This window comes from Triturus cristatus, chromosome 3_2 (genome assembly GCF_964204655.1).
Source record: "Triturus cristatus chromosome 3_2, aTriCri1.1, whole genome shotgun sequence".
Classification (NCBI taxonomy): domain Eukaryota; kingdom Metazoa; phylum Chordata; class Amphibia; order Caudata; family Salamandridae; genus Triturus; species Triturus cristatus.
In genome coordinates, this window is record NC_140584.1 from 1132299770 (window position 1) to 1132325580 (window position 25811).

At 46.2% G+C, this 25811-nt stretch overlaps 1 protein-coding gene across 1 annotated transcript in view; it reads left to right on the forward strand.

Moving 5' to 3' along the window:
• The window catches only part of METTL16 (methyltransferase 16, RNA N6-adenosine), a 388563-nt gene extending 363104 nt beyond the window's left edge, over positions 1–25459 (forward strand). Inside the window, exons 9-10 of the mRNA XM_085649941.1 lie at positions 12962–13135; positions 19811–25459. Coding sequence (XP_085506067.1) covers positions 12962–13135; positions 19811–20431 — 795 coding nt within the window. The 3' untranslated portion in view covers positions 20432–25459. The remainder of the gene's footprint in view (positions 1–12961; positions 13136–19810) is intronic.
• The last annotated feature ends 352 nt before the right edge of the window (positions 25460–25811 follow it).

Below are 25811 nucleotides of genomic sequence, written 5' to 3' on the forward strand. Positions count from 1 at the left end.
GGAGGTGGCAATTGGCACCAACTTGGGAGAATGAGTGTTCTTTTTGCGCTATTCTGAGCGCTGCCTGGGCTGCACAATCTAGAATGTTACAAATCTGAGAGAAAAATGTTAATCTTGTGGCTTCTGGGCGGAACCGTCTCGTGGCTAAGCTGGCGCTGGAGACCTGGGTTCTAGGCTTGACTCAAGCACATAATTTAAAATTGTAAGATTCTGGGCACATCACTGAAGCAATTTCAAAAATGTGAAATGTATGGCCATTGTGAAATATGTGAACCCCCTACTGATATACTCCATTGGTGCGCAGTGAGGTTTGCATGCGAAACATATCACTACATATAGTACACACATAGTACCGCTAAGCACAGGCATACTCTCCCCCAAATATTATCTGACTGGCCACAGGCGGGGGATACAGACTGGGTAAACCCATCATAAGCAAGCATTGGCATAGCCAATAGGTCTCGCCTTTGGGACCTTATAAGTGTTTAGCCATGCAATTGTTGCATAACTAAATACTTATAAGGTCCCAAAAGCGAGACCTATTGGCTATGCCAATGCTTGTTTCTGTTTATTACTGCTCTGTAGTAATGGCGGCACCCGTGCTTTAGCTTAAACATCTTAAGCTAAAGTCGGGGGCCGAGATTGCTTCAAAAGTAAAGAATTGTCTATTTTTTTACCTTTGAAGCAATCTCAGCACCCGACTATAGCCTAAGATGTTTAAGCTAAAGCACGGGTTCCGCCATTACTACATAGAAGTAATAAACGGAGAGAAAAAAAGCAAGCACCCGCTTATGCTACCGCCGGCCACAGCTTGCAGTGCATGTGCGCGAGTGGTGCACGCGCAGCAGTAATTGCGCCATATGGCGCCTCTGCTCAAGCGCGCGCCCACGCACATGCACTTCAAGCTGTGGCCGGCGGTAGCATTTTTGGAAGCCCTTACTTAAAGTCTCGCCAGACCAGCGCAAGCGCTGGGTCAGGCGAGACCTAAAAAGCATACACTTGGGCTGTGTAAATTTGGTGTTGAAGCTGAGTGGCACTGTCTTTAGTACGGCCTACCTATAGAAACATTTAGGTCACTTTGCCACATTTTGCACTTAAAAGGAAGCCTTTCCTATTGTAACCCAAGCATTACAAGCATTGGCAAAGCCAAATGGTTAAGCATTTACTTTGAGTAACGTGCAACAGCTGTAGCCTTTGCTTGTGTATTTAACCAGTGGCCAGGCTGCAGGATGAGAAGGAACTGATGGGTGGGCTGAATAACAGTAGATGCCTGGCGGTAGAATAAAAAGGAACTGTTGGGCACACTCAAATCTAACTGCCCACCAAAGTCTAACAAGTGAAAGAGTTTGGTGGTCGCATACGGGTCAGGTCATCCAGTTATAGAAAATTATATGTGGCCATCTTAGGATCAGGCTCACACGTTAGCACTGACAAAAGAAATACAAATATGGTGTATTAAAAGAAAAAAAGTGATGATTGAGTCTACTTCCAAGATGTAAAATAGCCCCTCGTGTATTCCAATGGAAGGCCGAAGCATGCTGTTGAACTACCAGAGAGATCCTCCTCGGGGGTGGAGACAAAGCTTCTTCTATGGATATTTTAAACTACTGGTACCAACATGCTGTGTATACTGCAAAAGCTGCCTGTAGCCAAGCTTAAAAACTGCATCTTTTTTGGAAAACTTCCAAAAAAAGCAATAATTTCTATTCCAAACCCCTCATTGGCACCTGAAAACACTACATAGAATGAAAATGTTTAAATTTCACAGCAGTCGTGAGCTTGTGTTTGTGGAAATTTAGGTGTGGCACAGTAGGTGGCAGGGAAGTGGGGCAGAGGTAGAACAGGAACTTCAAACTGTAATAAATAAACAGATTCCCAACAGCTGCACACATGTTTATTTATTAGTTTGTATATTGCACAAGCAGAGTTGTGGCAGATATCTGAACATGTTATCGTCTGACCGAGATATACGTTCACGTACATAGTCTAAGGAGACATCCTTAACGTTCGGAATGAGATGTACAATTATATTGATCTGAGCAAAAGTAAGCAAAACATTGAATAATACAATTGGAAAATTCAAAGGGTCATGTTTGTCTAAATATTCTATAGACTCGAACGTTGATACATTGAGTGGCTGAGAAAGCAGAAGCTTCGTATTCAAGCTCGATGCTGGAGATGCAGCTAGTGAATAAGGCAAGTGCATCTGTTAGAAGCAGGTGAGGGACGAGGACGTCCCATTTGAGCTCTACTTCTCCCTAAAGTTGCAGAAGGCGTTTTAATTGCACACTTTGCACCCTGGATTGGCTCAAGGTGCTGCCAAAGAGCACAGCCAATGAAGCACCTCTTTGATGATGATTGAAAATGTCACCTGGAAGAAAGTGTGGTTGTTTAGCAGGGGGAGGAACCTTCACTGTGTAGTTTTTAAGGATTCCAGTCTCACACCCCTAAATCCCTCCATGCACCCACTCCTTAGTGCTCCTGGCTAAGGACCTTGGGGTGTGGCCTTCTCCCTTCTGAGTCGGTAGTGCTTCTGGTGGAGGGACTGGGGAAACTCCGCACCCCCCTTTCAGAGTCCATAATCACATGGCAGAGGAGATGGACTGGTGCAATTCTTGGTTGTGGCAGGAGAGGAAGTTTGGATTGGAGTCTTTTCCTTGGCTCGAAGTTGTTTGAGCCCCTCTTCCCGTTTGTCAATTGTGGGTTTTCACAGGCACAGGTGATGCACTTTAGGACTCGTTCTCCCATCGGCTGAATACTCGTTCCCCCTTCTCCTGAGTCTTTAATACACGTTTCTTCTTCTCCTGACTCTTTAATACACATTTCCCCTTCTCATCTGTATGTAATGCACGTTTCTCCCTCTCCTGAGTCTTTAATACACTTTCCTCCTCTTTCAAGTCTTTAATGTACGTTTCTCCTTCTCTGGAGTCTTTAATACTTTTTTCCCCTTCTCCTAAGTCTTTAATACACGTTTCTCCTGAGTCCTCAGTACAACTTTCTCCTCCTCCCGAGTCTTTAATACATGTTTTAGTTCTCCTGAGTCTTTAATACACATTTCTCCTTCTCCTGATTCCTTAATACACAATTCTCCTTCTCCCGAGTCTTTAATACACGTTTGACCTTCTCCTGAGTCTTTAATACATGTTTCACCATCTCCCAAGTCTTTAATACATGTGGGGGTGCTAGAGGGGGCAAGGTAAGATGGCCGCTCTGTAGAGCAGCTCCGTCGGAAAAACTTCACAAACAATCCTGCAGTTCCCGCCAGCATCCGAGCCTGAAAATAACAGTGGATGTTAGCATAACGGCTCCTGACCCCTGAGGAGTGGTTAAATAACGAAAAGCACTCTGGAGCGCCAAGAAAGCTGTTTATACAGGTCTGAGGCCGCGGCGCCATCATGGTGGCCTAACGGACGCACTGTATGCTGAACATAAGCAAATGGAGAAAGACCGCATTGGAGATCAACACCCACAATCGAGGTACAACGTTGCTCTCACCTGGCGATTGACTGTGCGGGGGAGGCTGACAGGAGCGGAGCAGGCGATCCGGCAAAGTGAGTGCGACTGCCGAATTCGCGGGCCTGCTCTCGTTCCTGACTCGAGACACGCAGTCAGCAGGAGGAGCTGAAAGTGACAGACCCCAGCCACGCAATCAACTCAGAGATCCGCACTCAGCCCAACCCACGAGGAACTGGCTCAGTAGCGTTGCGGTCTGCTGGGAGGGTACAGTGAGTGGCGCAAGCCTGCAGCTGTGACTGGCGCGGACAACGCTTCCCATTGAGCCCCACATCATCACCCCCGGCGAGGCTTGCGGCCTTCTCAGAGTCACGTTGCTGCGTGAAACCGCCCGCTTGAACTGCGAATTCCAGATTGTATGCGAGAAGTGCACATGCATCCTTGCAGGTGGGAAGAGGATTCCCCCTCAGCCATTACTGCGGTTACCCCTATTTTGGAAGTGCTACACCACCGTACTGCAAAGTGGGACATACTCCGGCATCCGGTACCTATAACCTGGAACACAGCGGCGCAGCTCGGTGCACTCTAAGTGCACATCAATGCGACTGTCACGCCGCAAACAGCAATGAGATCCTGCGCCTTGCTGCATTAACTGCGCTTACCACGACGCTCCCGCTGTGAGAAACTGGGCTAGACGGGCGATGGCGCAGAGATGCGCTAATCTCAATTTACCAGAGGCTCATTGAGAGGTCCCAGAGATCGTATTACAGTCAGTTACTACTCATGGAGCCCCTAGACATGAGTCTGATGGCTGGGTGACTTCCTTACACCGCTGAGCCCCTACTATTTGCTCTTTAATTGGGGTATTGGCGCCATACAGCATATTGCTTCAGCGGAAACACTGAGTGGGCTCTGCTACCCTCTCTCTACCTACACTCTTAAATACATTGACCACAAGCAGCATACCTTTTCTTGAGCGGGCCAGTGCGTTGCTGAGAAAGAGGCGGTGTGTTCTGCTCCGCCTCACATTTGAACCTCGAAAGTCTGTCAAAACGCAGCAGCATGCAGCATCAGACTCCGAACTGGACACTCCTAATGAAAGCCTTACCGCCATTGAAAAGAGACTTCAAGCGGTAAAAGCCAGTTTGCAGTCAATAGATGGTAAAATAGACAATCTAAATGTCATACAATGTACTTGAATGCGGCAACTAGCTAAAGTAAAGATTACCTGCTTAACGTGGAACGTAAGGGGACTTAATTCACCCCAAAAGATACAGCAAATATTTGCATATCTGGATCGCCATGATGTGAACATAGCCCTCATTCAGGAAACACATCTGACAAAGTATACGGAAACACACATGGGGCACAATGGGCAGGATACAGACTGGCTTCTTCTTATTTGGCCTACGCTAAAGGGGTGCTTACACTCATAAAAATAAATCTCCTTTTCGCGATGGTCAGAAGCTGTACTGATGATGCCGGCCGGTATGCTACAACGCAAGGTAAATTAGCTGGTACACTGTTGACAATTGTGAATGTGTATGGCCCCAATACAGACGATCCAGAAATGTTTGAGTTCATCGTATCCACATTACGTGACTGGCCTGAGGGGGTCATACTATGGGGTGGCGACCTTAACACGCATCTAGATCCTAGTAAAGACAAATCTAGCGGTACGGGAGGGGCACTCACCAAAGGATCACATGTCCACGAAGCTGGATAAATATGCACTCCGCCTGCGGGAGGCGGAAACGCGCATCTCAGACGCCGAAGATGGCCTACAACAAATGAACTCTAAGACACTAGCCATGGAAAAGGTGCTCACAGTCATACAGGCCAATAATGAAGACCTGGAGGCCGGATCTAGACACAACAACCTGCGGATCACAGACCTACCACAATCCACCAACACTGGTCGTCTGGAGTCGTATGTAGAGTCATTGCTGCAACAGATTTTCGGAGCGAAACACTTATCATCAGTCCTGATAGTAGAACGAGCGCACCGATCGCTGGCTAGTCCCCGACCCCCCCCCCCCCCCCCCCCGGGCGCCCCTCTGCGACCTATAATTGCACGCCTACTAAATTATAGAGATCGGGACACCGTCCTTCGCAGGCCAGAGAGAAAGGCACTATAACCCACGAAGGCAACACTCTGGTGTTTTATCCGGACTTTACAGTAGCCTTGCAGGAAGCACGAAAAGAATATCAAGCTCCCATATGCTATGCTATACCTGGAGCGGCTACAGATAGAAACAAACAGAAAAATGAAAATCTTCACCACTCCAAAGTCTGCGATGGACTACATCAAATCTCTCAAGTGACGGAGCCAAGACTCATCTGGTACAGCGGACGACGATCGCAGGGACTCCTCTGGTATGACAGCCGAAGGATAAACAGCTGATAGAAGACGAGACATGTCGCACTGATGTACTTTGAATGAAGCAAGCATAGCAGACTTCGGCAACTCCGAGATGGCGAATGCAGATCAGACTCTTTGTTTGAACCCGAACATTGCAGATAAGATTCACATTCTTGTTTAAATCGCTGTAGTTTGGTGAACTAGATCACTTGTATTGTACTTGGGGCGGGAACCTATTTTTGTTCTTATTCGGCCCCCACCCTTAGCATCTGGGAGGGTGAATTGCGCTCCAGCGCTCCCACATGGGTGTTCCCCACAATTTGTTGCGTCTCATTTGTTGTATGAGGGATATGTTATGGGTAGTAAGGGATGGCTTTAGCAAGCTGGGGAAGCTGAAGTGGGAGGGGCGTGATGTGGGAAGGGTGGGGGTGGGGGCTTTGAGCAAAATGGCTAAAGGTGACTCAGTTAACTCATTTTTTTTGTGTAAGTGCCTTACAACACTAGAATGCCATACATGTCATACAATGTACTTGAATGCTGCAACTAGCTAAAGTAAAGATTACATGCTTAACGTGGAACGTAAGGGGACTTAATTCACCCCAAAAGATACAACAAATATTTGCATATCTGGATCACCATGATGTGAACATAGCCCTCATTCAGGAAACACATCTGACAAAGTATACGGAAACACATAGAGGCACAATGGGCAGGATACAGACTGGCTTCTTCTTATTTGGCCTACGCTAAAGGGGTGCTTACACTCATAAAAATAAATCTCCTTTTCGCGATGGTCAGAAGCTGTACTGATGATGCCGGATGGTATGCTACAACACAAGGTAAATTAGCTGGTACACTGTTGACAATTGTGAATGTGTATGGCCCCAATACAGACGATCCAGAAATGTTTGAGCTCATCGTATCCACATTACGTGACTGGCCTGAGGGGGTCATACTATGGGGTGGCGACCTTAACACGCATCTAGATCCTAGTAAAGACAAATCTAGCGGTACGGGAGGGGCACTCACCAAAGGCGGCCCGGGTGATCAATGAGGGAATGGCCGAGCTGGGTCTACTAGATGTGTGGCGCTTTTGCAATGCTGAGAGGTTGAAGGGCACACATGTTGCAACAGCACATTGCAGCTGGTCGAGACTTGACTACTGGCTGCTCAGTGAAGGTGCGAACGCTTGGATATCTGCTGTTGAGGGATTACCGAGAACACTGTCAGATTATAATCCTATTAGACTCAGCCTGCACATCCCACAAATTACCCACCGTCAATTTACTTGACGCTTTCATTCCGAAGTACTACTAGATCCGTTATACATTCACACGATCCGCGAAGCTATTGTTCAATACTTTGATTTGAATAAAGGATCAGTTGATAGCGCAGCAACACTCTGGGTGGCCTTCAAAGCTACTATACGAGGCACATGCATCTGCACCTCTGCAGGTATATGAAAAGACATTAGGGGTCAATTATCTAAAGTTGAAACTACTCTGACCAGGCTCGAACGGGACTATGATAGCTCACCCGATGCACAGACATTAGCTAAAATCAAAGATGCATTTCTAGAATAAGACAAACCGGTAGCCAACGAGATCCGTAATCTGTCCAGGCATATGGGGAAGGTGGAAGACCGGGGCATAATCTCACTACTAAAATCAAGGTTCGCGCAGACTGACACACCATAACTAAAATTACAGATGATGCTGGTGAAGATCACTATAATACGCAGGACATTGTAACGCAATTCAGAGATAACTATGCAAACACGTACACAACACGGGGTGAATCGAACCATACAGAGTTTGATGAATACCTAGCGGATGTGGCCATTGCGTGGCTGTCCAACAATCATAGGGAATATCTTGGTCAACCAATCACTGCGGAGGAATTCCGAGCGATGATTAAAACCCTTCCGAATAAAAAAGCACCGGGCCTCATGGCCTCACTTGTGAATTCTATAAAGAATTTGCTGAGGAATTGACGCCCTACTTGCTCGATATGTATGCTGAAGCCTACGAGTCTGCCTGCCCGCCGCCCATGCTCAGAGAAGCACTGATTATAACCCTACTGAAGAAAGATAAACCGCCATCCAGATGTGACTCTTACAGGCCACTGTCGCTTATTAATATTGATGTGAAATTATTGGCTAAGATACGAGCCACAAGGCTTCAACCCCTTATGCCGAACCTGGTCCTTCCCGACCAATCGGGGTTCATCCCCGACAGGTCGACATCGCATAACCTACACGCGATTTTTGCGATGTTTCACGTACTGTATCCCAACCTCAAGGCAGCGGCTGTGATGCTCGACTCAGCCAAAGTCTTTGATTCCATAGAGTGGGACTTTCTATTTTAGATCCTACGACGGATGGGATTTCCCCCCTGTTTTACTAACTGGGTGAGATTGCTATACACCGGCCCCAGAATCTGGGTAGAGGGAAGTACCTCGGCTCCCTTACAAATTAGCAGGGGAACTAGGCAGGGATGCCCTCTCTCGCTGCTCCTCTTTGCGTTAACGCTTGAACCACTGGCCTGCATCATCAGACAACATCATAGATCAGCAGCACTGCGTTTTGCTCACCACCCAGTGAGCATCTCATTATATGCGGATGACAGGCTGCTTTTTATTAGAGACCCACACATATACATGGCGCCCATTTTAAGAGAATACATTAGGTTTGGGCTGTTCTCAGGTATCACCATAAACTGGTCCAAATCAGTGGTGGTTCCGCCTACTGAGAGCACCTCTCCTCACGATCTCAAGTTCCCACTTATATTGTCTGCAGAACCCGTAAAATATTTAGGGATCTGGGTACACCAGGACCCTGAAATGGTCATTCGATTGAATTATGGCACGGCATTGGAGCAACAGGTGGAGAGATGGCTGAGATTGCCACTATCACTGGCTGATCGCTCAGCCCTCATTAAGATGGTTGTATTGCTTACATTTTTATACTTGTGCAGCAACATACCCATTCCTTTGACAAAAACCTTCTTTAAGCAAGTGCGGTTGTTGCTTCTCAGACTAGAATGGGGAGGAAAGCAAGCTCGAGTAGGCTTGGAGACCCTCATCCTAGACTATAAGAAAGGGGGATTTAGCGTGCCTGACCTATACCTATATTATCTATGCGCTCATGCACACTATGCCTACTACTGGAACAATTCTCACGATTTTATACCGCACGTCGCCATGGAGGATGGAGATGCGCACCCCATCCCCCTCCGATCCATACTAATTCATACACGCAGGGGTACCCCCAAACACGAAATCAATACGATTGATGCCATGACCGTGGCCTGGCAGGCGCTTGGCCGTGTGGCTGCGAAGCTACCTATATACTCACCCCGGTTGCCCATCGCACACCACGCGGACATGTCAGTGCCGCAGGAAAGTGAAGCCATACGTTACCTGGCCCTGGTTGGGACCGACAAAATGCAGGATCTATTCCCCAAAGTCACGTTGCTTACGTTAGATGATTTAACTTACATACACAACAAGACCCCATTGTTCCTCTCCAGCTTCTATAGACTGAAGAGAGCGCTACAAGCTCATTACATCACGCTTCCGGACGAACCCCCAACCCTACAGGCACTTCACGTTGTGATGACAAGCCCGACACAGCGCAAACTGATCGCTAAGCTATATCAGACAGCTGGAGACGAGAACGTTTTGCCCCTTACTAAAAGCCTGGAGCAGTGGAACGAGCGAGTTACCCCACAAATCACACAGAAAGAATGGGAACACTGCTGTCAACTAACTAGCGCTCTCACCTCGAATGGGAATCTACGTATAATCCATTTCAAATCTATACATCAGGTATTTTACACACCGCACAAACTGTTTAAATTTGAGCTCAGAGAAAATTATGCATGTAAATGATGTGGACAACTGGGAGCCGACTTTTGGCATTTAGCCTGGAATTGCGGACGTGTGGCAGTGTTCTGGACTGATGTATTACACAGGTAGATTGACATCACTGAAGTGGCGGTGCAATGCTCTCCACGTGTGTCTGCTGGGTATTGTGCCCTCCCTGAAGGGCAGCATGGGAAGATTTTTAAGAATAGCATTGCTGCTTGCAAAAAGACGAGTGGCAATGTCATGGGAGAGCAAAACGGGGCCATCTCCCGATAACTGGTTCTGCGACCCTGTATATTGCAGGGAAGATTTGGCACTATACGTAGAGCAGCTCCCTGTCACATCCAGACCGAAGGACATTTGGGATCCCTTGACGCAATACTTGCGATCAGTGATCAAGACAAAACATCTGAAACTGCAGAGCATTAACAATGTATGTAAACGATGTGTATGGCATTCACTACACTACAACACTGGTTATCTGAGTTTGAGCATCTTTTTTCATCGCCATGTATAGTAAAGGGGGGGGATTATGTTGTTGTATTACCAAATGCAAATTGTGATGCTATATCTGTATATTGCAAAAAGACCACTTCCACTTTTCCTTAGTCTTTAATACATGTTTCTCCTTCTCCCGAGTCTTTAATACACGTTTCCCCTTCTCCCAAGTCTTTAATTCACATTTCCCCTTCTCCCAAGTCTTTAATTCACATTTCCCCTTCTCCCAAGTCTTCAATACACTTTTGCCCTTTTCCAGAGTATTTAATACACGTTTGCCCTTCTCCCCAAGTCTTTAATACAAGTTTCTCCTTCTCCTGAATCTTTAATACATGTTTCCCCTTTTCCCGAGTCTTTAATGCACGTTTCCCTTTCTCCTGAGTCTTTAATATACATTTCCCCTTCTCCCAAGTCTTTAATACTTGTTTGCCCTTCTCCCCAAGTCTTTAATACACGTTTCTCCTTCGCTTGAGTCTTTAATACAAGTTTCTCCTTCTCCTGAATCTTTAATACGTTTCCCCTTCTCCCAAGTCTTTAATACACGTTTGCCCTTTTCCTGAGTCTTTAATACATGTTTGCCCTTCTCCCCGAGTCTTTAATACATGTTTCCCCTTCTCCCAAGTCTTAAATACACGTTTCTCCTTCTCCCGAGCCTTTAACACATGTATCCCCTTATCCTGAGTCTTCTCTCCTCCTACCATCAGTCAGTAGAGTATGTGGGCAAAGGGGAATGTTGTCTCCTCCTCCCCGAGTCCATAAAGTCTGAGGCCGTGGGAGTAAGAGTGTGTCCTCCCACCCCTTTCCTGAGAGCACATTTCTCGTAGCCAAGCAGTTAGGACAGTAACAGAGAAAGAGGGGCATTTTTGTTTCTCCCATCCAAAGTACTTGGGACAGAGGGGTGAGATGTTCCTCACTGCCCATATTCTTCCCCACACGGGGAGGATGAATAGGGTTGTCATCTGCCCACTCCAAGTGGAGTGAAGCGGAGGGGACAGTAAGATTGCTTTAACCACCTCCCGTCTCGAGTCCTCCCTCCTCCAATGTCTTTTCGGCACAGACACCAGATCAGTTTAAAAACAATTTGTTATAATCAGCTAGAAGGCTGAAACTGTATGTTGAGGGTGAGGCCTGAGGTTCCAGAAGCTGATGTGGAGGTGGGTAAAGTATGTTCAGGAGCTCTGGTTGGTCAAATCCTGTCTCGCTACTAGTGGACTCTGAATTGATGGCTTTGCGCCTCGACTTACAAGTCAAACATCAGAAGACCGCATGCACCAGAAGGTGTTGGGATGTACATTGGGTTAATGCTGCAAGGACCCCATGAGGACACAGTCTTACTCATTCCATTAGCAGAGGGTTTGGAGGCGGAGTCTTGGCCTCCCCAAACTCCTTTATACTCCTGCCAGAAGGGTAGACGAGGATCCCTAGTACCTCCTGCCCCTATTTATATGGATTGTTGGACAGAGCCTTGCAAGATCAAGGCCCAGTTTTCTTTCAATTCAGAATCCAGTCCTGTGAAGCCTCTCTGACTTGCATCCTTTGGGTGTCTTTTGGCAGGAAAAGCCTTCTGGTTCCTGGCCCGTACGTTTTGGATAATTTCTGGCAAGAATCAAACTATCGCAAGTCCTGGAATGGATTGCATCTATGAGCTTGGATGCCAGGCAGCAGTGATAAATTACTTCATCATCATCATACTGATCTTTGTAGAGTGGACTGGTGGAGTTTTGTCGCCACCTTCCCCTTAGACCACACTTCTTGTACAGGATGTGGATAAGGATGCACCCCCCTCACTTGAGTTCAGTGTTCTTCACAAAGGTACTGATGTGGTGCAATCTTACTTAATCTTGGGTCCATGGTAGTTTAGCCGTCTCTCAGTTCTGTTTCTGAGACAAAGAGCTCATAGCTACCCCCACTGCCTGTGATCTACAGCACTTTTGGTAGATAGGATGGGGCTGCTCTGTTCTCCTCCCATTTGTTCTGAATCCTCTGTTCTGCTGCCAGGTGGGATGGAAGCTGCTATCTCACTGAAGAGAGTGGGGCTGCACTTTCCTACATGCCCGCTTACCTGAGTTCAGAGTGTTCCTGGCAGAAGATCAACATGTTCATGCAAGGTGCTCCTGGTTGGGTCTCTGTAGGCTGCCTCCTTCTGTCCTTCCAAGGACCCGTAGTTCTACGGACTGTGCAGATTGGGTACGGCGATCTCCTGTGCTCCCCACTTCCCAGAGACCGAAGCACTACTGGGGCAGGTGTTGAAGGCTGCAGTATACCCTGCTCTCCACTGCCCTGAATCCTCAACACACTGGCCAGATGGGATGGAGGCAGTACTGTACTCCACTTGCAGTGTCTATAGGGCACATGCATCTGGAGAGAGGGACTTCAGTCCAAAGGACTATTGGAGAGCAGATGCCATCTCTCCTGTGCCCTGCTACTCTGAATCAAAAGTGCTGGTGGTGAAAAGGATCCGAGCTGCAGTGTCTACTGCGCTAACCGCTCTGAATTCACTCAGGAAATCTGGGCTCCGGTCTCCTTTGTACCTTGCTTCCCTGGGTCCTAGCTGGCTGCTCTTTGCTTTGGCTGGCATTTTTAAGTTAAGCAGAGCTTGGGAACTTCACTGCGAGATGGTGCGTTGAGAGCATAGAGGGAACTAATGCAATTTAGGTATGATTATTTTGTAAATTATTTATTAGGTAACTGAATTATGTTGACGTTCTCTGGGATGTTTAGAGCATTTCATTTTTTAATGTGTATCAGTCTTTATGTCCTTTTCTCTTTGTTTCTTCCCAGTCTCCGCCGTTTAAGAGAAGAAAGCTGGAGAAGGCCAGGAAGCCCATCATGTTCACCGTGCTGGAATCCAATGTGAAGAAACTCTCTGGCAAAGCCTCTGCTCTGGGCGCCTCCGACTCAAAGGACATCACAGTTGTTACAACAGTGATTGAGAAAATACTCACTGATTTGAAGGTAAATGATTATTGAATTAAAGACTGGAATGCTGTCTTGTCCTTCTCTTTGAGAACCCACCATTGACTGAAGACCATATGGCAAGAAAAGGCTGTTGCCACATTCCTTGTTCAAGAAACGTAATGGGGTAAATGCAATCTGGAACAGGTTAGGCGCCTTCTACTGGAAGCCTGGCTCAAACTGTAGCCCCTCATGCCGCACCTACCAGGAAGGCTGACACCAGGGTATCCTGCATCTAATACAACACAACAGCTTCCTAGGAGTGGGCAACAGTGACAGAACAGTGGGCTGCCCATCACCCACAGCCATCCCCAGCCCTTTAATGAAGGCCCCTCAAATTTAAGGCTTGCACTCATGGTCCTTTAGATGATATGATGTTAATTATAGTCCCTTAGATAAGGTCCTAGGACGATAGCCTTCAGAAAAAGGGCTCGTGTTCAGGCTGTGTCAGTCGTAAGGGATTTTATCCATTGGAGGTTAGGGCTTTAGGTTTCCTCAGAGATTAGGATATTCTGAGAAAACTTTCAAGAAAGGCTCTCTTTATTAAGCTTTTAAGAAATTCTAAAAGGCACCTGGCACCTCAGAGGGCTGGCTCGCACTGTCATTTGAAATGCTCATCCCATTTAAAGGAATATTCCTTCAAAATGTTTCATAGCTTCCTGTGTGAACTGAACACCATTGTGAGTAACTAACACTTCCGGAATGCCTCGCTCAAAATAAATCTCACAGAAAATCAGTGCTTTAGTCAATGCTTGAACAGCCACTTGGACAACTATTCACCTAGCATGATGGCCAACCCATCAAAAAAGCTGAAATGTCCTCCACCCCTATCCCACTCACCGAACCACCGATTTTAAGGGCCGGCTTAATCAAAGGCTTGTCCAGCACTCTAACAGGGACAAAGGTAAGTTTGGAGTAGGATCTGCTTTTTCTCTTGCTGCACGTCATACACCACCTTTTCCACCAAGGAACCCATATCTGGCCACCCATACTATTGTCAAACTCTATTCTTGATGAGGTGTCGTCATAAATGCTCTGTAAGGTCAAGATCTCACATTTTCTGCCTTATAGAAATAATTTTCCCTCTGGTTAATAGTTTGCTACCTCTTACACTCGATTTTGCTCCTGACATTGAAACTACCCAGACTAGATTCCGCCACTTTTCTTTTACAATGCCATCTATTGGGCACCTGCGCGTTGACAGGAGTATCCCCAGCTTCAATAATATTCCACTCTCTGGAGACAAACCTTTCTATCATACCGCAACAATGGCTTCATCACCAACCTCCACCTCCTCCTCTTCACACTTGTTCAGCAGCAATCTTGTTAGGCAGGCAGCCGCCATGTTTTTTGGTTCTAAGAGGTACTCCAACCTGAAATTAATTGGACATTATCCAAGAAACAATATGGAGATTCGTGCATTGGTGCATTCCACCCCTTTCATCGTAAACACATAATTGCAGGGGTTGTGATCCATGCTGACAAAACAAGGAATACTTCATAGATAGAATAAAAAATGGTGAATAGCCCCCAAAAAATACCAGCGCTGCTCGCTCAACTAAAGAATAACATATGTCTGCCCCCTTTACAGACTGAGAGACCAGAGCAATTGGAACTAATTTCACATCAACTACTTGGGACACAGTTGCCCATAACTCCTTAGAACTGTCATATCGACGGTCAGCATTGTGTTCTTGTTGATGTCAAATCTACCTAGTGCAGGAGCATCACATAATATATTTTAAGTAGCTAAAGGCTGCATCACATTAATCAGACCAATTATAGTGTGCCCCTTTCTTCCAAAGAGTCTCCGCAAGATCCACTTGGGGCTTGATCCCTATCTTGGGATAGTGTGTGCCCCAAGTAGGTCACAGCTCCTACACAGATTTGGCATTTGTCCTTCCTGACTGTAAGATTGGCATCTCTGACTGACTAAAATTTCTCCCAAAACAATATTGTGTTATTCAAGATATCAACCATAGATTAGAATATCACCATGGAAACATAAAATATGAACTACACACTCCTGGGCAGTATTTCTTTTTTGCTAGAGGAGCTGAGGCCAAGCCAAACTGCATTATGCAGAACATGAATGCTCCAAGAGGTGTGATAAATTAGGTCAGTGGACACGGATCCCATTGGAAGTTTACCTGATAACAAGCCGAAGACAGGTCATTGACAGCGGCCTCTCCATTTGTACTTGGCATCTCAGCAGTATTCTGCAAGGCATGTGTGTCCACTCATATTTTCTGGATGACGATCCCTCAAATTGGCACACATTCTGACTCCTTTGTCACCCTTTTTGGATACGAAGACAATTGAAGAGTGTCAGACCTCAGTCCTTTCAATGACACCATGTTTCTAAAGTTTATCAAGTTTTGGTTCCATATTGATGAAGACTGGGATGAACTCTGTGTACCACAAGAACAGCCTTTTTAACTCCATGCAATCCTCTTCATTCTTTAGGCACCCAAGTTGTTCTGTGGACACCTATGGAAATTCAGAAATATTATTTTGGGATATAGTTCCTCCTACATTCCGAACCAAATCAGTTCTATTTGGGTCCAGTTTCATACCAAGTTCTTATGGTTGCCAGGTGACCTGCAATTCCACCTTTGAAACATTGGATCCTGGGCAAATCTGTGTTGTTGCTATCAACAGTTTCTTAATTTGCTTTGCATGATCAGCCATGTGTTCAGTGCTCTCTGCAATAGATATTGTTTCTTTAATTCTGATAAATACTTTTAACTACAGATTCCTCACCTTAGAATATTTCCCAGTTGTCAAACAGAATCTGGAAAGTCTTGAGCAGTACCTCTACACGCTGGTCAGGTGTGTTGTTCGGCTCCCCGTTGGCATCATCTGTGTTAGAAGGGATGTTGCGATGGCTATATAGGCGCAACCCCTGTGCTCTGACATCAGTTCCTTTCGTTCCATGACAACAGAGTGGATCTGGAGAGCTACCTCTGTCACTGTTTGACTACCTTTTTGCAATTTGCTGTTGGTCTTTTTTGAGCTATTGTTCCCAGTGAGCTAAGGACATGTCCCCTTTCAGATCTACCTGTTTTAAGCCTTGTGGGGAATGTTCCCAACAAATATCAATGTCTGATCCCAATTTGGTTTGTCTCAGGGGCCTGGGGTTAACCACAGCTTGCGGTGAGTGAAGTCGACGCACCCCAAGGCAATTCGCGACCAGACGATGAAGCGCCTAACGGCGCGGCAATAGGCGGCTCTACACCATTCTTTGGGCCGCTCACAGGTCCATTTTTAGAGTTGAACGGTTGTCTTATCACTCCAAGACTACTTCTTCCATTTCGGGTAAGTCAAAGTAGCATTAGAAAAAGAAGTTGATGCAGTCTTTGACTTCTCCCTCCAAGCACCATGCTTCGAAGCCCCTCTCTACGTACTCAGAATTCCCCTGAACTGGACCAATGGCAGCCTAATTATAAGTGTTCTACAGCACAATGCGTGCCAGCTTTGGACCACCAACTCTGTCTGTAGCGCCTTTGGGTCCCACGGAGCGAAGAGCATCCCCCGCTGTGTTACCGTGAGCAGGTTTGCCCTTGATGCCATCCAGGCCCTCTGAATTCGTCCCCTGTTCCGGACTGACTGAGACACGTGTGCCTCCACCCATCCTGGCTCAGTCCATCCAGGCGCTGCCACTGGCACTGCTTATTCGGTGCCGCCCAGGCTATTCTATCCCCTGGACTACCCCACTCACCCCTACCTAAGGAGGTGATGGAAAGAGGAGGTGTACGGTCCTTTAGAGGGCCCTGATGCTGATGACAACTGGTATGAGAAGCTGGGCAATGCCAGTGGCCTAGATACCTTCCCAGGCTCTGGTATGGTTTCTCTCCGGGCAGGGTTCGGAGGAAGGCCAAGGTCAAGATTAATGTCTTGATTGAGATCCTTCAACCTGGGCAGGTATATCTGAACCAATCCTCCCCTTTAATGAAATCGTCACTAACGTGGGGGCCTGGCAGAAACCTTGCACAGGGGCTCCTGTACACCGAATGATTGCCCGTCAGCACCACCTCAACCCAGGAGACTTAATCTTCCTTTGAAGCACCTCTCCCCAGAGCGTCTGGTTGTACAGGCCTCAAAACATGGAATCCAAGAGGCTGGACACCCTTGGTAAATACATTTTTTCTTCCAGCTGCTTCCCTTGCTGCCCAAGGAAGGCTGTGCCATTCTCAACCAAACTGTGGTTGATGGCAGGAATGCTGCAAAATTATCCATACATTGCATGCTGAACATCACTAAATCTCTGGATAGAGCCACAGCTTCTATGGTAGCACTGCGTCATCATGCCTAGTTATGGTCCTCTGAGTTTTTGAGAATGTCCAGTCGTCACTGATCGACATGCCCTACGATGGCTCCCGCCTATTTGGCAATGAGGCTGATGCAGCACTCGAGCGCTTTCATGAGAGCAGGATCACTGCCAGATCCCTAGGCCTTTCACTTTTACTTATCCGCAGGAGCAATACTTCCGTCCCTACCGTGGACCTGGATTGGGGAATGTTGGGTGCGAATCAATAACCGGTCCAAAAGCCTGCGCTGCCCTTTTGAGGACGATGCACTGAAGCCCAGAAAGCATGTGGGGAGCCAGTCCCAGTGTGCTGTTCAGTCCCCAGCCCCTCCGGCTGTGCTGCCTCAAAACCTCCTTCATCCAGCTCAGTAATCCCATTGGCAGCAGAATCTGGCACCACCTGCCCCAGTGGTCAATGACAACATAAGGGGATAGTTTTCTTCACCACACCATTGATAAAATGTTTCCTAGAGGGGGGGAAAGTTAATATCACCCCCAAGAAGCACACCCATTCCCACTTGGAATCTCAATGTAGTGATAACTCACCTAATAATGTCACCTTTTGAACCAATGCAAAAAGAGCAACTTAAGTTCCTAACTACCAAGAAAGGCGTTCTAATCGTGATCACTTCACTGAAAAGGGCTTACGACACAAGAACCATATCTTTAGATATACAAGGACAGAGTGTTAATAAGATCTAAGCAAAGATTCTCACCATAGGTAGTAACAAAAGTCCATCTTAATTAGGCCACCAAGTTACCGGCCTTTTCCCGACATCCAAATACACAGGCAGAGAAAGCCGAATGTGCAACACGCAATAATGTACTGCATTGAAAGGACAAAACCCATCAGGAAACTGGAACAGTTCTTCGTTATCCTTTGCACATGCAAGAAAGAGTTCCCCAGTTAGTAAGGTAACTATCGCCAGATGGCTCGTACATACAATGTGATACTGTCACAAGACAGCAAGGGAAAAATCTCATGCACACTCAACAATGAAAAAGGGAGCAACACTTTCCTTCCTAGGAAGCGTGGCACTAGACTATATCTGTGCGGCAGCCACATAGTCTTCAGTAAACTCTTTCACAAAGCCTTACTGTGTGGACATCGAAGTCAATAAGTAGGCAGAAGTGGGACAAAGAGAACTGAAACATATGTTTGTAAGCACACTCTAAAGGACCCAGCCTCTCCACAGGGCAAAATACTGCTACATATTCAATGCACAGCATGTGAATCCAGAAAAGAATCACATTGCCAAACTAAATGGTTGCTAACCCGTTAGTATAGTTTTGCAGCTTGAAGAATTTTCTGAATTCACATGTAACCCACCTCCGCCAATAGAGGTGCATTTATAAAAGAATCTCAGGACGAGAAATCAACAGAGGTAAGAGAAACGAACACGCCAGGGCATCCGGTAAAAGGGGAAAAAAGAATCTGAAACTGATGCCTGAGATGAGGAGTTTCCAGGAAGTATGCCTCATAGTTTAAATGATAAATGGTTGACCACGCCTACTCCCCCAAAATAAGAGGCTAAAAAGAGACTATTATGGGCCCACCCACTAGATATTAATCCATAAAATTCTTCTAGCTGTAAAACCACTCCTACAGGTAAGTAAGCATTTCGGTGCTAAATCACTTTCTGTAGGCATTCCATTCCTTTGCCATTTGTGTGTTTGATGTACTGCCCTAGGTAGCACGGTTATGCCCAGACATGGGTCAGCTACTCACTGTGTCACTGGAGCCAAGCTACACTTGACTGATAAGCCCCAATCAGGGCGAAACCACTCTTGGGTTGCTTGTGTTTTGAATTCAGGGCGGACATGACTTGGCAGTTCTGGCTGGACTGTTCTTATAACATAACATGTGTATTTGCCGATACATTTTATCGGCCTTAGATGGATGAAAGGTTGAGTAGACTTGCCGGGATTTGAACCTGTGACCATGAGGTCGAACTCAGGCCCCTGCAGTGAAGGTATTAGTGCACTGAGCAACCAGACCCAGCTCTTATTGGAGCAGGACCAAGACAGATTTGCGTACGGCTGGATCCAATCTTAGGTGGCAAGGCAGGCAAAAGTATGATGGTTTGGAATGCTACCCTGAGCGATTGTGAGTGGTTATACTTTTTGCAGGCATTCCTCCCATCACCTTTTGTGTGTTTCAAACAAGGATGGCAAACAAGAATTCCGTTTGTTAGAAAACGTCAAATTATCCTGTCAAGGACAGGACATGCAAAGTTAATTAAATGATCTGAGGGTGGTCATGTGGGGTTGGCAGAGGTGGTGACATTGCCATGTTAATGATCATTTTGAGTAAAGCGTAATGTAATTAATATTTACTAAAGTCAGTTCGTTTTTATCCGTGACAGGTCCAACATAAGCATGTTCCCTGCGGAAAAGAAGAGAAAAGTTTGTTGCTGACAGCTGTAGAAAACTCCTGGGTTCACATTAGAAGAAAGAAGAGGGACAAAGGCAGGCAGTTGAGAGAATTGCCCCGAGCTCCCCTGGACCTATTGCAGGTGGTGGAAGAAGAGAGACCTCTTAAGAAGGGATCGAGCCTCAGCCAAGATTTGGAGACACAAGAGGTTCAAGCCCCAGAAACCAGTTCAGTCACGCAGTACAACACCTCTTCAGCTAAGGAAAGCTCCAGCAATACAGAGGTTCCTTTACAAGCAGAGAATAACTCTGAGAAAATGGAGGAGGATGGGAAACATGCAATGCCAGAGGGTACACACTCGCTGAGCAGCGAAGGCAGCAGTGCTACAGGGATTGAAACCGATGTATCGAAGGTTGTCAGTAAGACTGCTGAAGTGGAGCAGAGCGTGAAAGCCGTTGGCGGACACTTTTTGTTTAAGTGTTTGATAAATGCGAAGAAAGAAGACTGTGATGTACTTGTGGAGATGCATTGGTTGGAAGGGCAGAACAGGGACTTGATGAACCAGTTATGTACTTATTTGCGTAACCAAATTTTGAGAATGGTGGTAAGCTAGCTCCTTGAAGAAAGCAATTTGAGGTTTCATGCTATCTGATTCAACTTAATAGGGTTATCTCTCTTGTCCTTTTTAGTTCTCACCTCTGAGAGTGCACAACCTGTCTGTTGCAAAACATTGTGTTACCTTAGAGTGGACTTTGATGCTGCCCAATACATACCATTGCTTGGCGTTATATCGCTCTCATGTGCTTGCTTCTAATTCCTCAGCTTTCGTAGACTTTCCTTCCTCTTCTTGTGATTGTCCCTGCCCTGGAGCATGGACGCATTAATGTGTCCTGCCACTGCCTGCTTTTTCAGGCTTTTCTTTAAGCACTCTTGATAGTGTGTGTGTTTTCCAGCTGTCTCTCTCATGTACTTCTCCCCCATTTCTCTCCTGTCCAACCATCTGTTGTCCAAAAGCTTTCCCCAGCCCTACGCACCCACTCTCTGCTGCCCATGTTCTTGCCTCAGGCCTTCCCACCTACGGTATGCAGTCTGTGTGCTTGCCACAGCCCCTCTAACCCACCCTCCATCATCCCTGTGCTCAACCTCTCCACCCATGTCCTTCTCTCCCTTCTTCCCTCCGTGTTGCCGCATCCCCCAACCTACTCCCCCGTTTGCTTAAAGCGTGGATTTGGCGATGAGGCCTGGGGAAAGAGGTCAGGCAGAATGGAGAGCACATCGCAAATGTATTTATTTTTATTAAAAAGTGCTATGACACATGTACACATTTTTTTTAGACGTTCCACAGCAGCTGCATGTCCGCAATGTCCATGCTCTACAGAATAAACCAAAGGTATTGGTAGAGCTAAAGGGTCTCAACGGGGACACCTATTGGCTTTTTCAATGCCTGTTCTTTTTTTCTTTTCTTCCTTTTAGATCCACATTTAGCGTTCAGTGCCATGGTCCTGTTACTTGGGACAAATGTGTGGGTTTTCCGTCTAAGGGTTTCCTTGTTCTACCGCTCTTCCATTTCCCCATGCGTCCCAAATAGTTTTGCCAGGTATGAAGTAGGGTGGATTCTCTTCCAAAGCAGAAACCTTGCATGATCTATGCACAGCACCGGCAAGCCTGGTATCCCTCTAAGAGTAGGGTCAGCCATCTCCTTGTCTAGGGCAAACCAAGATGGAGATGGAGGAACAGTCAACCTAGTATTCATATTTGATAATGGGCAACACAAATGTTGGCCGTAAGTACAGAATAGAAACACAAACGGTTACCATTGGAAAAGAACAGCTCATTCAATCCTGTCTGGATTTAGTCCTAACCACTACACTTATGTGCCTGTGCCCTTCAGCCTTTCCATGTTTGTCTTGCCACCTCCTTTTCCTTGCTCATTTGACCCCGTTAAATATAATTTCCCTGTGGAATTGGAATTTATAACACTGTAAAAATAAAAGTATTGCAAGCTATTAATACATGTAAAAAACATCAGCCAAACGTAATGAACTCGGAAGCCCTTTAAATAAACCACATTTTCGTAAGTAATTTCTCCGCAAGCCAGTGGAATTCAGAAAGGCATTCCCCTGTCCAGCCTGTTCTTCCTCTTTTGTTCAGGAAACTTAGAAAGACATGTTTGATCTTCTTCTAGATGTTCACTTGCAGCTAACCTTTCAGTAACTGCCAGTGGTTCCTTGCCAGAATACATGCATTTCACAGTCGTGAACTTCAGATCGTGCTACCGTAGCCAGTCGAACGACAGATGGCCTTGCATTTGTTGTTGATGTAGGGAACGGGTTGTTAACCGAGGTGTTCGCCTTGTTTGCTAAGTTCTGTTTTTCATGTAAGCCAGACATTCAAATGGTTGCTTGTAGACGTTGATTATGTGGTTTGTGCATACTGAAATCCTAGTTACCCAGGGTCTTAGTGTGTGCAGAACGCCATTTTCAAGGTCTTGGACAGCAGGACAATCTTACCAAAAGAGCCCTGGAGACTCCATTTGAGACCCAGGTTCCTTAGTTTGCAGCCAGCTCTCAATCGGTTCATTCCCCGCCACAAGAAGGGCCAGCTAGCTTCAGTACTGTCAACCACAGAACCTCGCGCAGGTTTCCATTTCGAAAAGATGGTGTTAAGAACTTGCTTCACATATCAATTGCTAAGGGTGCCTTAGAGCAGTGTGTCAATGCAAATGGAGTGTTAGTTTGTATTCTGTTGTAGAATGCAGCTGATTGCACTTCGCACATGCTTGATGCCAAAAGAGTTTGTGGCTCCTGAGCTCATCACTGGCGGTTTTTCTGCAGGTAAACATAACTCCTAAGCCTTCCGTGTCTCTTATTTTGTTTCTTCTTTCACTGATTTTAACAGTATTCCGGATATCCTGTGGGCATTACTTTACACGCTGCCAGAGTGGAGGTAGCTCATGAGGCTGTTTGAATGCTTGTTTCTAGCTCAAGATCCTAAAATAGGGTAGGCGTTACCCCCACTACACTGTTTGGCATTTAGGAGATGGCTAGTTGGAAAGCCAGCCCTCTCCTGCAGGATTCTCAGTGTGTATCCACATTGTTTGAGCTAGATGCTCTTCTATTGAAGGGATCCTGGAATTCTTAAAGATTGTATTAAACATCCATAGTACGGCTATGCTCTCCGCCACAAACATTCCCCTGCCCCACACCAGCTCTTGAACTTTCTCTCTGAGTTTCACCTTCTTCATTCGTTCAGTGAGAGTGATGGGGTCACATCTGCTCCTCTAATACTGAATAATTCTCATGGGCTGCAGTCACATTTTAGCTTTTTTTTTTTTTTATAAACTTTGTTTATTGGTTTCAATCACAGCCACACATAACATGATTGGACGACGGGTTTAAAGCTTTCAATATAAAATAAGCCAACATGGTTCTTAGTTACATATTAAACATTTCCTACCGTATTCGCTTGTCTATGCATCTCCATTTCCACCGTAGGTGATACACAAGGCTCCCCTCGATATTTATTCCAGTGTGACCACTTCTTATCCCACTTCTTAGGACATCCCCGCGCCCTAAAAACCACAGTCTCTGCCAACATACATCTATCCATTTCTTTGGCCCACATGGTGAGAAGTGGTGGGTTCGCTCCCCCCCAGCCTCTAGCTAGTTCCCGTTTCACTAATGTGTACCCCAGTGTCGTGAAATGTTGTTCAACCTCCGTGAGATCAGTCGCCTCCCACACATTCAACACATTTTAGCTTTTTCTGAGCCCTCCTTGTTGATCGGGGGTGGGGGGGCCTGGGAGAACACAATAGTCATACTAAGAAACAAGAGCAAGAACAACTGATCTGGCCTAGACTGATAACATCAACTTTTCACCAGGGATTTTGGTATCCAGGTTCACCTGGATGGGATGCTGGGCTTTGTATTAACATTCCATTGTCAGTGTACCTATGGCAATGCTTAATTTATGAAAAAAGTGCCAGTCCCCCAAATTTGGGATGGGGGTCTTATGTCCCTAACTTTGTGTTCAGCAACTCAGCGCCACCATCAGCGCCTCCAGCCCCCAATCGCTGATGATAGCTGCCAGCCTATCGGCACAACATGTTAAAGGTCCTTCTGTCATTTCGACTTAGATTTGTAGAAATAGAAGAGTGACTGTTAGTACAATGAAGGGTGAATGATCACTGTATTAGGAGTCCTACTTCTGTGTCCATGACCTTATTGGAAATAAGTTACTAACTGCCCCCTTAAATGAGTGTCACTGTTGCCTCATAGCAGCCACCTGCACAAATTAAGAACTGACCTATGGTAAAAAAGTTTTTAAATCTATCCATCTTCCTTTAGGCATATGAGTAATATGGAGAACAAACACATAAGGGTCAAACTCTTTAAGTAAACATAGCCTTTAGCCTCTGTAAGCTTATTTTCCCCCACACTTTCCATTGTCGTTATACACCAAATCGAGTCTTTGAATACCATTTGGAGCAGGAGGCCATTTCGATTGTTAGATTTAGGAGTGTGTGTGTGAATCCCCTCCTAGAAGGGGATTTAATTAGCCCAGTGCTGGGAAAGTTTTGTAAGTGTCCTTGAAGATATTGCAGTTACCATATTGTTTAACTGGATTTCTAACGGTAAATGCCATCTTGTACATAGAAAGTTTCATTAGCAAGCTCTACGAGACTAGCGCAGCACATATTTAGTAACAAGACACATACAAACTATGTTAGTGTATGTCAGCACACCTCCAGTATCTAACAAAATAATCAGTGGCAATAGGGCATGTAAACAGATTGGCCTTCCTAAATCAGATAATTTTTTTACCTTGATGTTATATTTGCTCCACCTTTACTCTTGCTTACCTAGTTCTGTTTGTTCCAGTTTTTGAATTAGTTTATTAAATTGATCAATTCAAGTTCTTGGACAGAAAGAGGGTAACAGTGAAAGAGTCAGCAAGAGGGAGGAAGCAGGCAGCCTTACAATGCCCTTGTGTTGGGTGCCGTGAAACGTTCCCGGCTCTGTGTCTTCACTGTCCCAGACCTCGTACCAGGGCCGGACTGGCCGTAGCAGGCACTGGATGTTTCCCCGATGGGCCGCCAGGGTGGCGGGCCGGTTTTGGGGTCCTGGAGGGCCGTTTTTGTTACCGGAGACCAGCAATGTCGGCCCCCTGTAACAAAATCGGTAGATACTGGCCCTGGCACACCCTCCATGACCTCCCTCCAGGCCCCCCCCCCCCCGAAACGGACAAGCAGTGTGCCAGGGCCTATATTTCGGTTCCCAGTCCGGCCCTGCCTCGTACGATAGCTCACCATTCTTTGGATCTGTTTAGTCATGCACTTCTCAGCTGCCTCCAAGTTCACAATGCCTTATTTTGAGCTCTGCATTCAATGGGCCAGTGCATGGCATCCCCATGCGTCATACCATTGCAGAGTTTATACTCAATTTATTTGGCTTTTGGGCAAAATTGTTAACATTCCTCTTAGGAATTGGGGGGATAAACAATGCAACTGAAATAACCTGGTTACACGTTGAGATGGAATTTACGAAGCGCCTTCAAACAGTGTTCGTGTTGTATGTATCTGAACTATGACCTTTTATCCTGGTGAGCAAAAAATGGCAATAAAGCTGTTTTTGATAACTGAGTTTGAATGGTTATTTTGACTTTTTCTTGCAGTTAAGTGTTACTAGGTCATGAGGCTATTGACGAAATGATGCATCCCATACGCCATGTGCACAGATTATGAGAGATGTATATTTAAATGTGCCTTTATGGTGGTTCCAGATACCCACTGAGAGTGGGTGGTGCACTCCTGCTTGGTCTGGAGTCCTCTCTCTTTATGACCAGTGGTGCCTGGGGCACACAGTGTGCCAGTGTGCATCGCCTACCTCCTATAAACTGCTGAGAGGGACCCTGCTTCTGCGCAGTAGATTGCATAATGTTAATGGAGTGTGCACCTGGGACCATGAACCCTGTGGTATCATTGAGGCCCAGGA